At 32.6% G+C, this 14,719-nt stretch overlaps 1 protein-coding gene across 4 annotated transcripts in view; it reads left to right on the forward strand.

Moving 5' to 3' along the window:
- The window catches only part of LOC127708567 (uncharacterized), a 49,680-nt gene extending 34,961 nt beyond the window's left edge, over positions 1–14,719 (forward strand). For 2 of the 4 annotated variants that reach the window (XM_052213530.1, XM_052213531.1), the window contains 4 exons: positions 3,269–5,361; positions 9,717–9,800; positions 10,531–10,614; positions 12,825–14,719. In XM_052213530.1, the coding sequence (XP_052069490.1) occupies positions 3,269–5,361; positions 9,717–9,800; positions 10,531–10,614; positions 12,825–12,868 (2,305 nt within the window). In that variant the 3' untranslated portion in view covers positions 12,869–14,719. The remainder of the gene's footprint in view (positions 1–3,268; positions 5,362–9,716; positions 9,801–10,530; positions 10,615–12,824) is intronic. The other 2 variants (XM_052213532.1, XM_052213533.1) reach the window with 2 other exon arrangements.

Raw genomic sequence — 14,719 nt, forward strand, 5'->3', positions numbered from 1 at the left:
AAAAAAGATCACCCATTATATCAGTCATGTTTTCTGCTGAGTAAAAAATCAAACATAAAGCAGGGACAATATATTCCTACATTCTATTTATCCTGCTGTGTTAATGATTATGGTAAACATCCATCATGTCCATATGAAGTTTTAAATTTCACAAAATTATATGATACAATTCTGTAAGCTTGGTGTTCTTTTAAAAAGTAATGTATATAAAAATAGAAAGAAAGAAAAAATGATTGTTATACATATATATTTGAACATTATTAAGTTTTAAATTTCACAAAATTATATGATACATGACTTTTATAGAAAAAAATTAAATTCTGTAAGCTTGGTGTTCTTTTAAAAAGTCATAAATATAAAAATAGAAAGAAAAAAAAATGATTGTTATACATATATTTGAACATAATACTATTATACATTGTAAATAACAGTATAGCATTATTTTTTACAGTAAAGCATTTACACTATTCAAAAAACGCTTTAACAGGATAGAAGATAAAATTAAGCATGGAACATTTCCATCCTTAAATAATTCTTCAACAATATTATTAACAGAGTATTTAGCATTTTGTATATCACTATCAGTATATATTTTTTAATTTGTTTTATTAACATGATTAATGTTTCATCTTAAAAAGAGCCTGAGCCTAATGTTATATTGACTTTTATGACTTTGATTTGATGTTGACAGCATTCTAATGTCATCTACAATAATAAATATTAAGTTTCTAAGATCCAGAAGGTTCCTTATTTTTATTTGATTTTTAATGATGAATCCACAGTAATTCAGTTACCATGACTACATGTGTCCCAAGAATATAAACAGTTCAAGTCTCAAATGGTTATTTCAGTTGGCACATCTTCAATATTTTTAACTATTTGATATAATTTGATCTGTATATCTTTACCAGACACATCTGCTAATACAAGCCTGCTTCATACACTACTTATTATTTAACAAGTGTGTAATATAATGAATGTATTAACTGCACCGGTGTCTCTAATCCTACAGAGTATTAACTTAGGATAAGAATCTATTCAAAGCTCTGTTGTTGAATTATCAATTAAACCAAAATTAAACTATCATTAGAAAATTCAAGAAAACTGTAATATTGTATAAAGCAGAATATATGTAGACATGTTTTCATGATAAGAAAAACTTTCATATAAAACAAAATGAAAAGACATGAAAGCATCTAATATGTTTTAGTATGTAGATGCTTATCTTGGCACAATGTTAATGGTTAGGTAATAACAAGATGCACACTGACAGATAATGATATCTTAAATATTTAATGGTTTTTGTTGCAGTCAGAGTTCAGGAAAAAATCTCACACATGGTTCTTCAGGTCATATTTATAACCTACTGAGTAGATATCCTTTAACAATCTCATAAATATATAGATTTACAATTTTACGTGAATGTATATTATTCGGAACATCTTTATGAGAATCAATTTTAAAGTTATTTAAAAAAATTGCTGCATCATAAAAGCACAAAATCATGTCTTCCTGCACATTTAATGATGCTGCTGCATGAAATCTACATGGAATTCTTGCATTTAGATATGAATAAACTTAAAGTACTGTAAATTCAGAAATTATTGTGAGGTTTTTATACGACCGCAAAAAAATTTTGTGGTCGTATATTGGTATGACGTTGAATTCGGGTCGTCGTCGTTGTCGTCGTCCGAAGACACATTGGTTTTCGCACTCTAACTTTAGTTTAAGTGAATGGATCTCTATGAAATTTTGCATTTATATATAAGGTTCAATACCACAAAAGGAAGGTTGGGATTGATTTTGGGGGTTATGGTACCAACAGTTAAGAAATTAGGGGCCAAAAAGGGGCCAAAAATAAGCATTTTTGTAACTTCCAGACATAACTTGTGTGTTAGTGTATGGATCTCTCTGACATTGTACCACAAGGTTCCATATCACAAAGGGAATGCTGGGATTGATTTTGGGGGTAATTGCCTCCAAATTTTAGGAATTAGGGGCCAAAAAAGGGGCAAAAAACAAGCATTTTTCTAGTTTCATGACAATAACTTGTGTGTAATTGTATGGATCTTTCTGAAATTGTACTACAAGGTTCCATATCACAAAGGGAAAGCTTGAATTGAGTTTGGGGGTAATTGCCCAAAAACGTTTAGGAATAAGGAGCCAAAAATAAGCATTTTTCTAGTTACCAGACAATAACTTGTGTTCAAGTGTATGGATCTCTCTGAAATTGTACTGCAAGGTACCATACCACAAAGGGAAGGCTGGGATTGATTTTGGGGGTAATTGCCTCAAAATTTTAGGAATTAGGGGCCAAAAAGGGGCAAAAAACAAGCATTTTTCTAGTTTCAGGACAATAACTTGTGTGTAAGTGTATGGATCTTTATGAAATTGTACTACAAGGTTCATATCACAAAGGGAAAGCTTGTTTGAGTTTGGGGGTAATTGCCCAAAACGTTAAGCAATAAGGGGCCAAAAAGGGGCCTAAAAACAAGCATTTTTCTAGTTTCCAGACAATAACTTGTGTTCAAGTATATGGATCTCTCTGAAATTGTACTGCAAGGTACCATACCACAAAGGGAAGGCTGGGATTGAGTTTGGGGGTGATGAATCAAAAGGGGGTTCAAAAAATTTGGGGAGGGATTTTTTTTTTCCTTTTTTTCCTTTTTTTTTCTTTAAAGTTTTCCATTTTAAATTGGTTATTTCTGATTTATATATAAAAGCAAATAATAATGATATGGTTTGAATAGGTAAATTAAAATTTTTAAGTTCTTAGACCACATTCATTCTGTGTCAGAAACCTATGCTCTGTCAAATATTTAATCACAATCCAAATTCAGTGCTGTATCAAGCTTGAATGTTGTGTCCATACTTGCCCCAACTGTTCAGGGTTCGACCTCTGCGGTCGTATCAAGCTGCGCCCAGTGGAGAATTTTCTTATTAATGCGAATAATGCGACTGAATAAGTATCACAATAATATAAATTTGCATTCTCATAACTGTTTACAAATTTTCCTGACATCGCAATAATTAATCTTGCATTTTTGTCCATTATTCAAAATTTCGCAATAATAAATGCATGCAATAATTTCTGAATTTGCAGTACTAATTCTACTAATTGAAAAATCATGTCTTTTTACACTCATATATTTGCTGTTGTTTTCCCGATCCTAGTGAATGTTCTTATTTAACAGCAGAATTGAAAGTCTTTTTGTTTATGCAAGGTCTGATATATTTTTTTTTTACATATGTTATTTGTGTTTTACAGATCCCTTTACTGTGGAGAGAATACAGTACAACAAGATGATAGGACATCTAAATTGACAAAGAAACATTGGAAAGAAATTCACTCCAATCAAAATACACAACACAATGTCCATCCTGTACATATGGTGGTTAATCAGAGCCAGTATACAGCTGGGCAATATCAGGCAGCACAGCAAGTCTGTCAGCAGTTGGGCAATAAAGATAGACAATATCAGGCAGCACAACAGGTGTCTGGCTGCCAGCAGTCGGGCAATAAAGATAGGCAATATCAGGCAGCACAACAGATGCCTGCTTCTCAGCAGTCAAACAATACTACTGGGCAGTATCCTTATCAGGTAACATCTCAGTTGCCCACTTATCAGAAATCAGTTAATACTGCTAGGCAATACCAGAATCAGGCAACACATCAGATACCCACAGGTCACCATTTAGGTAGCCTACCTGCCTACCAACAACAGAATACTCGTCAAGGTGGGGCTATGGCGAATCCATTGTTGAACATTCATCCAAGTGCTAACAGAGGTATTATCCCACACAATACACAGGATACTAATCAAAGACCACCTCACCATACAACAACATATGTTATTTCCTCAAACCGATACCAACCAACATTTCAACCAACTAGTCAAAATGAGATTACAGGACAACCTGCATATCCACAAGTTAATCCATCTTCATATGCCAATCAACCAACATTTCAACCAACTGGGCAATCATCACAAATTAATGGTAGTCAGCCAATATTTCAACCATCTAGACAACCATCACAGGTAGTTGGTAATTATCATACATTTCTAACAGGTGGTCAGCCAATTAATAGTACAAATATGAATGTACCCACAATGCAGCAGTCTTTTCAGACTTCACAGCCTATAGTCAATAACCAAATGAATTATCTGTACAATAGTAATACAGCTTCTGAAATACATCAGGATACTGTAACTGGACATAACAGAACAACTTTGTCAAGACAAGAAAGTAGAGAGAAAATCAATGCTAATAAGAAGAGTCCTTTGTTAAGACAGATGGTGTCTTCAAATACTTTTTCCAGTTCTGTGTCCAATTTACAACAACAAAAAGATGGGCATACAAACCAACAGTCAATAACTAGTGTTGCTCATCAAAGCATTAAAAAGACACCGTCACAGAAAAACAGATCTTCGCCAAACAGAGAAAACTCCAGTCCATCATTGGCTAATAATGTTTCTAACAGGAGTAGATCTTGGTCTGCAGACTCAAACAGAAATGAAACTCCTCCAAGTTGTAGTAGAACTACCCCTGATTTACCAGGTATTAATGGACAAAATCCTTCTTTCTCTAGTAATGAAAGACAACCCTTATTATTACCAAGTGCAAAACGAAGAAAATTATCAGATTCTGACAATCCTAAAGCAAGAAGAAGACTAAGTACAACCAGTCAGGAAGGTGATCATCATCAGAATATAGAATCTAGTAAAGGAATTCTGACAGACAATAATATATCTTCACAAACATCTACTCTAGCCTCATCAGGACTTAGTACTACACCACAAACATCAGGGATACCTACCACACCATCCGCATCAGGACAAGTGGCCACGCCATCCAAAGCCGGAATAGCCACCACACCATCCACATCAGGTCTAGCTACCACACCATCCACATCATGGCTACCTACCACACCATCCACATCAGCACTATCAGCCACACCATCCACCTCAGAGCTAGTGGCCTCACCATCTACATCAGGGCTAGCCACCACACCATCCACTTCAGGGCAAGCTACCACACCATCCACTTTAGGGCTAGCTACCACACCATCCACATCAGGGCTAGCCACCACACCATCTACTTCAGGGCAAGCTACCACACCATCCACATTAGGGCTAGCTACCACACCATCCACATCAGGGCTAGCTGCCACACCATCCACTTCAAAACCTACTAAAACACCAACAATATCAGAGGTTGCTAAAACTTCATCCACATTAGAACTTACATCACCTTCAGCATCAGGGAATACTGCAACAGCATCAGGATCAGTTACTACTCCATCAAGGTCAAGCGAAGGACAAAACTTTATGAGACAACTTAACTTCCAGAGACCAGAAGGTAAAGAAAATATATGAAAAAAGGCTTTTTTTGTTGTTTGGTTAAAAGATATTGGAAATTTCTCAGAAATGCCTTTAAAAAGAATCAGCTCTTAAGTGGCATATAACACTCAAGTAGACTGGATGTAGACATTGGCCCACATTATATTTATGATTATTAAATTAAAAACCTTGTTAAGTTATCTTTATTTTAAGCTGAAATAGAACAATCTGAAGTTTAAGTGTACTTGATAAGAAGCTTAGATTTATCTGATTTATAGACGTGTCCAGATTGTAAGGCTTGATACAATTGTAACTTATTGGATGTTTTTGGTTTTATCAGTCTACATGGAAACAGATGTGCAGTCTTACATTTCATTTCTAAAAAGAATTTACACATTTTAAAAAATATTACTGTAATATTACAAAATTACTGTTATAGGTAATACTAAAAAATTCTTTTGAAATTTTAAAAAGTTTTTATCTGTCCACAGGTATTTTTTATTTTGATGGTTTGAATTAGCATTCTGAAGATTTTAGGGTTTAAATAGTTGTATAAAAGTTTGAAAAGATGATGGGGAGAACATGTGTCATTAACAATCACTTTGTGAAAAAATCAAATCAGGTGAAAAACTTGTGGACTAAACTGTATAAAAATGTATGGTAATTTAATGAAAATAAGATGATTTGAAATTCAAATTTGCTCTGAAATTGCTTAGCTAAGTTTAATGGCATAGTTAATAAATTAAAAATGGGTAACAGTTTAATGACCCTTCCTAATAAGAGACCAGCTGCAGTGACAGATGTATAATGTATAGATGTTGTAATGTAATGGTAACCACTTCACAGTATATAGATATTTATCCAATGGAATCATTAATGAGATTTGATACATCTAGTGAATTTAAATCAGTCAAAATTGATTTTGTGTTCATTTGATAAACTTTAGAAGAAATTGCATTTGTTTTCAAACTTTGAGAATTAACAACACTCACAAAATAAATAAATCCTTAGTATTCTCTATTGTTACCTAATAAAGAAGTTTAACCTTTTGGATTTTCCTGATCAAAATTGTTTTAAAGTATTGCCTTTATATAGAAATGTGTTGGTTATCACAGATATTGAAATGTACTTTTTATACGACCGCAAAAAAATTTTTGTGGTCGTATATTGGTATGACGTTGGCGTCGTCGTCGTCGTCGTTGTCCGGCGTCGGCGTCGTCCGAAGACACATTGGTTTTCGCACTCTAACTTTAGTTTAAGTGAATGGATCTTTATGAAATTTTACCACAAGGTTCAATACCACAAAAGGAAGGTTGGGATTGATTTTGGGGGTTATGGTAATAACAGTAAAGGAATTAGGGGCCAAAAATAAGCATTTTTGTAACTTCCAGACATAACTTGTGTGTTAGTGTATGGATCTCTCTGACATTGTACCACAAGGTTCCATATCACAAAGGGAATGCTGGGATTGATTTTGGGGGTAATTGCCTCCAAATTTTAGGAATTAGGGGCCAATAAAGGGGCAAAAAACAAGCATTTTTCTAGTTTCATGACAATAACTTGTGTGTAATTGTATGGATCTTTCTGAAATTGTACTACAAGGTTCCATATCACAAAGGGAAAGCTTGAATTGAGTTTGGGGGTAATTGCCCAAAAACGTTTAGGAATAAGGAGCCAAAAATAAGCATTTTTCTAGTTACCAGACAATAACTTGTGTTCAAGTGTATGGATCTCTCTGAAATTGTACTGCAAGGTACCATACCACAAAGGGAAGGCTGGGATTGATTTTGGGGGTAATTGCCTCAAAATTTTAGGAATTAGGGGCCAAAAAGGGGCAAAAAACAAGCATTTTTCTAGTTTCAGGACAATAACTTGTGTGTAAGTGTATGGATCTTTATGAAATTGTACTACAAGGTTCATATCACAAAGGGAAAGCTTGTTTGAGTTTGGGGGTAATTGCCCAAAACGTTTAGCAATAAGGGGCCAAAAAGGGGCCTAAAAACAAGCATTTTTCTAGTTTCCAGACAATAACTTGTGTTCAAGTGTATGGATCTCTCTGAAATTGTACTGCAAGGTACCATACCACAAAGGGAAGGCTGGGATTGAGTTTGGGGGTGATGAATCATAATGGGGGTTCAAAAAATTTTGGGGGGGGGATTTATTTTTTTTTCCTTTTTTTTCTTTTTTTCCTTTTTTGTTTCTTTTAAAATTTTCCATTTTAAGTTGGTTATTTCTGATTTATATTTAAAATCAAATAATAATGATATGGTAGGAGATACACACCAAACAGGATGTGTAAATTATTATATAATAAGTATTGTGCAATAGCAAGAAATTTTCAATTGCACAGTATTGCACAATAGCAAGAAATCTTCAATTGCACAGTATTGCGCAATAGCAAGAAATATCCAATAGCACAATATTGCGCAATAGCAAGAAATTGTCAATTGTACAGTATTGCGCAATAGCAAGAAATATTTAATAGCATAGGATTGTGCAAAAGAAGATACTTCCTATAAATTGCTTATTTCTTGACCAATTTCAATGGGGTTTTATTCTTGATTTCATGGGGTTCTTTAATATGCTGAATATAACCGTGTATTTAGTTTTTGGATTTTGGGCCCCGTTTTTAAATTGGTCCACATTGAGGTCCAAAGGGTCCAAAATTAAACTTTGTTTGATTTCATCAAAAATTGAATTATTGGGGTTCTTTGATATGCCGAATCTAACTGTGTATTTAGATTCTTAAATTTTGGTTCCGTTTTCAAATTGGTCTACATTAAGGTCCAAAGGGTCCAAAATTAAACTTAGTTTGATTTTAACAAAAATTGAATTCTTAGGGTTCTTTGATATGCTGAATCTAAACATGTATTTAGATTTTTGATTATGGGCCCAGTTTTCAAGTTGGTCCAAATCGGGGTCCAAAATTAAACTTTGTTTGATTTCAACAAAAATTGAATATATGGGGTTCTTTGATATGCTGAATCTAACCATGTATTTAGATTTTTGATTTTTGGGCCCCGTTATCAACTTTGTCCACATTGAGGTCAAAAGGGTCCAAAATTAAACTTTGTTTGATTTCATCAAAAATTGAATTATTGGGGTTCTTTGATATGCCGAATCTAACCGTGTATTTAGATTCTTAATTTTTGGTTCCGTTTTCAAATTGGTCTACATTAAGGTCCAAAGGGTCCAAAATTAAACTTAGTTTGATTTTAACAAAAATTGAATATATGGAGTTCTTTGATATGCCGAATCTAACCATTTATTTAGATTCTTAATTTTTGGTTCCGTTTTCAAATTGGTCTACATTAAGGTCCAAAGGGTCCAAAATTAAACTTAGTTTGATTTTAACAAAAATTGAATTCTTAGGGTTCTTTGATATGCTGAATCTAAACATGTATTTAGATTTTTGATTATGGGCCCAGTTTTCAAGTTGGTCCAAATCGGGGTCAAAATTAAACTTTGTTTGATTTCAACAAAAATTGAATATATGGGGTTCTTTGATATGCTGAATCTAACCATGTATTTAGATTTTTGATTTTTGGGCCCCGTTATCAACTTTGTCCACATTGAGGTCAAAAGGGTCCAAAATTAAACTTTGTTTGATTTCATCAAAAATTGAATTATTGGGGTTCTTTGATATGCCGAATCTAACCGTGTATTTAGATTCTTAATTTTTGGTTCCGTTTTCAAATTGGTCTACATTAAGGTCCAAAGGGTCCAAAATTAAACTTAGTTTGATTTTAACAAAAAATGAATTCTTAGGGTTCTTTGATATGCTGAATCTAAACATGTATTTAGATTTTTGATTATGGGCCCAGTTTTCAAGTTGGTCCAAATCGGGGTCCAAAATTAAACTTTGTTTGATTTCAACAAAAATTGAATATATGGGGTTCTTTGATATGCTGAATCTAACCATGTATTTAGATTTTTGATTTTTGGGCCCCGTTATCAACTTTGTCCACATTGAGGTCAAAAGGGTCCAAAATTAAACTTTGTTTGATTTCATCAAAAATTGAATTCTTGGGGTTCTTTGATATGCTGAATCTAACCATGTATTTAGATTTTGGATATTGGACCATAATAGGTGAATGTCCAATTTAAAATTTTTAAGTTCTTAGACCACATTCAATCTGTGTTAGAAACCTATGCTGTGTCAAATATTTAATCACAATCCAAATCCAAAGCTGTATCAAGCTTGAATGTTGTGTCCATACTTCCCCCAACTGTTCAGGATTCGACCTCTGCGGTCGTATCAAGCTGCGCCCTGCGGAGCATTTTATTAAAGATCTGTTATGTAATATTTGATAATTTAGAAAAATAACTATTGCAGGAAAGCAATTATAATTTAAATTGACATTTTATTTTCAGACATCATTAAAGCCTTCCGGTTTGGACAGGAAATACAACTTCAGGCTATGAATAAAATGATGGAACTAATGAACAAAGATAAAGGTAAGAACAATTATACTGTTAATTCAGATATAGTTTGGCAATGTTTTTATTTTTTCAAAATGTGTTACAGGATAGGTGTTTCAAAACAGGCATTTTAAATTTTGATAGTATTTTTTGTATGTTGTTTTTCTTGAAATTGCAATAATCATTCTTACATTTTTGTCCATCTTTCTAAAATTAGAATGATGAATGTGTGCAAAACTTCTGAATCTACAGCATGCCACAGTTGAATTTTTTTTTTAGATGCTGCATTGTGAAACTCAAAAATTTATGTTTTCAATTTTGAATATTCACAAATTCCTCCATTGAAAGTGAAGGATTATTTCATTTAACAGAATGCAGATACAGAGCTTGTTCTTTTCAATTAACTTTTAGCACCATTCAAATGGACTGTGTCATAAATTTTTTTTCACTCAAGTACAATACATGTAAATACCCTATCACAATAAGAAAACTTAAAAATGACATTTTTTATTCAATGATAATCCAAGGAAGGATCAAATAAATACAAGCTTACTTCAACTTTGAAGAACATTCAGGAGATAACAGTATTGTGTTTAAAGATTTGCAGGCATCAATTGATGATTTCTTGGTCACTTGGTACTTTAATAGCAAGAGGTAAGCTACCAGTACAATACTGTTATATCCATATTATATATATTATTCTATATTATACACTAAATGAATATAAGTAATTTGATTTTAATTATTAAACTACTTTTATTTTAAGAAAATTATGAACAGTTGGAGAAAGAGTTGGAAATGGAGAAAGCTAGTCATGTAAATGCTCAAAGGAAACTGGAGCAATTAGAAAGTAAGAATAACAAAATCAAATCTTTTTGCTATTAGCCAACAAATGAATGGCGAAAATAAGTTTGAACATACATTTAGCTGATTCAGCTTGCATGTTCATTGTAACTGACTACCGGTTTACTGTGATTTTTATGGTCCCACCACAAAGTGGTCTGAGCCATATAGTTTTACCCTAATCCGTCATTCTGTCATTCCGCAACGAACAGTTATACAGACTTTTTTCCAAATCGCCTTCACGTATTGAGTTGATTTCTAGTATGTGAGTCTACTATGATGAGTTACAGATCGAGTTTAAGTTTCATTCTGCTCTGCTGATTTTTGCCGTAATTACGGGCTTTGGACGTTGAAAATTTCATGAAAATAACAGTTATACAGACTTTCATTCCCAAATTTCCAAGCTTTTTTGCAAGCGAGTCATTTGTGTCATTTCGATACATCTAGTTGTTGAGCCTGCGACTTCTGTTGCAGAAAGCTCGACATAGGAATAGTGATCCAGTGGGGGCAGCGGCGTTAACTAACTACTTAAAAGCTTTATATTTTAGAAGCTGGAAGACCTGGATGCTTCATAATTTGTATATAGATGCCTTATGTTATGAAGTTTCTGTCTGTCATATGTCCATTGTCCTTGACCTCATTTTCCTGGTTCAGTGACTACTTGAAAACAAAGTTAATATTTTTTGTAAAGTTAATTTCTCTCTTATTATGAGTAATAGGATAACTATATATAGTACCGTATAGCGGGTTATTTTCGCGGGTGTAAATTTTCGCGATTTTCATTGAATAAGGTATACGAAATATTTTGGCGGTTATTATTTTGGCGGATTCAAAACTTTTATCAATACCTTTGCATGTGCCGTGTTAAATTGGCGGAATTTATTTTGGCGATTTTGTTCTATCCGCGAAAATAAGCGAAAATTTGCACCCCTCGAAAATAACCCGCTATACGGTATGTGCGTACCTTGCAAGGTCCTCATGCCTGTCAGACAGTTTTCATCTGACCTCGACCTCATTTCATGGATTAGTTAACAAGGTTAAGTTTTCGTGGTCAAGTCCATATATCAGATACTATAAGCAATAGGTCTACTATATTTGGTGTATGGAATGATTGTAAGTAGTACATGTCCAGCTGGCAGGTGTCATCTGACCTTGACCACATTTTCATGGTTCACTTCCGTGGTTAAAGTTAAGTTTTTGTGTTTTGGTCTTTTTTCTAATACTATATGCAATAGGTCAACTATATTTGGTGTATGGAAATATTTTAAGATGTACATGTCTGTCTGGCAGGTTTAATTTGACCTTGACCTCATTTTCATGGTTTATTGGTCAGTGTTAAGTTTTTGTGTTTTGGTCTGTTTTTCTTAAACTATAAGCAATAGGTCAACTATATTTGGTGTATGGAATTATTGTAAGGTGTATATGTCTGTCTGGCAGGTATCATCTGACCTTGACCTCATTTTCATGGTTCATTAGTCAATGTTAAATTTTCATGGTTAAGTTTGTTTCTTAGATATTATAAGCAATAGGTCAACTATATTTAATGCATAGATTAATTGTAAAGTGAACATGTCTGTCTGGCATGGTTCATCTGACCTTGACCTCATTTTCATGGTTCATTGGTCAATGTTAAATTTTCATGGTTAAGTTTAGAAACTATAAGCAATAGGTCAACTATATTTTGTGTATGGAATGATTGTAAGGTGTACATGTATTTCCAGTGTGGTTTATCTGACCTTGGCCTCATTTTCTTGGATTATGTTAGGTTTATGTGATACTTGTAGTAAAGCTTTATATATAGGACTCTCAACATAAAATCAATGATCAGTAAAGCAGGCGAGACATTTCAGTGTGTGCACTCTTGTTTATAATATATGTACACTGACATGATAAGGGCCCTGTAGTCGGTCTATCTATCCGTCTGCACTTCTATGTGGTATGATAAATCAACCAATTTCAATAATTTTGGTCTCATATTGAGGAAGTTGTGAAGTTAAAACTATGGCAAGCTGGTTCAGTCAGCGTCAACAATTGGTAAAAGATTGTGATTAGGTCATTTTAAGGCGTAAGTCAATGATATTTGGTATGCATTTGAAATAGTATAAGCACATCTCTTATTTTTGATTGATGCACTGTATATTTCTTATAATATTCTGTATAAAATTAATGAACATGGCTGATTTATTTTTACATACTCTATTTTTTTTATATTTTCAGGACAGTTTGGAACAATAATGGATTGTCTTCATAAAAAGTCATGATCCTTTCCTCCAATGAATTGATGTTACTTGATGAGTCCCTTTATTAGAAATCCATCAGACAAAATAGTGCCAAATGATATAAGTGTAAATAAATGTAGATAATTCTGTATATAACAGCATTTTAGTGCAATTGGATTATAATTCCGTCTGGTACATGTACTTTAGTTGTTTAGGGGGAGATAACAAAGTATTAAGGGGCTATAACTCCTTTTTTAATATTTTATATAGGGCTTTAAATATTGTTTTAATCTAACAAATGTTTATAGTTTCATGACAATTTGTAAGGCAGCAACAGTATCAGTTATGATTTGTAGTAATTTTGTAGAGTCACATTTTATTGAACCATGCTAATCCACACAATATTGCAGCAATATATTTACACATAACCATTGAAAATTTTTACACTATTCAATCACTTTATCTATTTTTTGAACCATAGAATTTGTCTTTTGACTTTATTTTATCAGAATAAACTTTCCCTTTAATAGAATAATTTCATCTTGCTTTGAAATATGCAATAAAAAATGTATGGGGGGCGGGTTGAAAACCACATGATTTTTCTGAAAGTAAAAGGGTTGGAAGCAAATGTCAATCTGAAATAAATGAGAACAAAAATTATGGGTAAAAATTATCATAAAAATATGTTTGGTACTAACATGTACTAATATAAAAATAAGGAGATGTGGTATGATTGCCAATGAGACAACTTTCCACCAAAGTTCAAATGAAGTGGATGTAAGCAATTATAGGCTAACCATGGTAATGGACTGTATTATACTAATTTTAACGAGACTGGGACAAGGTACCAGTATTTGATGTATCAATAACACATGTACAATCTGAATAAAACCTTATATAATTCTAAAAAAAGTATGTTTGGTCCAACCCCTGCCCCTATACATTTTTTTCTTGAGAGAAGTCCTTACTGAAGGATTTAAGTGTAACATGTTTACAGTTATATAGTCACATTGCATCATGTTATTGAAACCAACAAACCCACACATTGTGTTCATATTGTACTTCTACATTTATTGTCTTTTAACACTTTTATATTTGCTATTCAATTATGAAAAGTTTTTTTCTTTGTGTGAACTGCTGTCTTCATTTATTGTGTTGTTATATTTGATAGCTATGTTCGTTTCATAAGATATGAATAACCACTGTCAATGCTCAGGTTTGTCTTAATTTGATTATGTATTTTTTTTGTCTGCTGATATTAACTGCTGCTTTTTTTAAATTTATTTATTTCCAAACCTGTAATATAAATTTTGTATGGAATTTGTTGAAAAAACTTTTTTTTGTTCATTTCAATGTTTTTAATTTGAATTTAAATAATGAGGATGTGTTACAAGTTTGAAAACATTTGGGGACGTAAAGTAAAGACAGAAAAATAATTCTTACGTAAATTAATTTATATCTTAAAATATTTTTAAACAAATATTGAAAAGAGTAAGAAACTTAACAAGAAAAATTCTTCTTTGTTCAAGTTAATGCTGAAGCATAAAATGTTTTATTGATGAATACTACCAATAACCAAATTAAAATTCAATTTTATTCTTCAATTATGACTTCAGCATGCTATTTGTAGTAATAAGAGGTATTTCTGTTTTGACAGAGGTCATTAGCATATTTATAGAAAATAAGAGTACTACATATGATCACATATGGTAGGACAGGATATTTCTTTCTTCAATTTTTGTAAATATTTGATGACACTAAACTGTATGAAGAATAAAATGAATATTTTTAAGTGCCAAAGTGTACTTACTAGAGAAAACATTGTGTGCCAAATGATTTTATGTGTAAACTCAGAATCTTAAAAGTGTTCACATAAATTGTTATAAAATTTTA

Source organism: Mytilus californianus, unplaced genomic scaffold (genome assembly GCF_021869535.1).
Source record: "Mytilus californianus isolate M0D057914Y unplaced genomic scaffold, xbMytCali1.0.p SCAF_7, whole genome shotgun sequence".
In the NCBI taxonomy this organism is placed as follows: domain Eukaryota; kingdom Metazoa; phylum Mollusca; class Bivalvia; order Mytilida; family Mytilidae; genus Mytilus; species Mytilus californianus.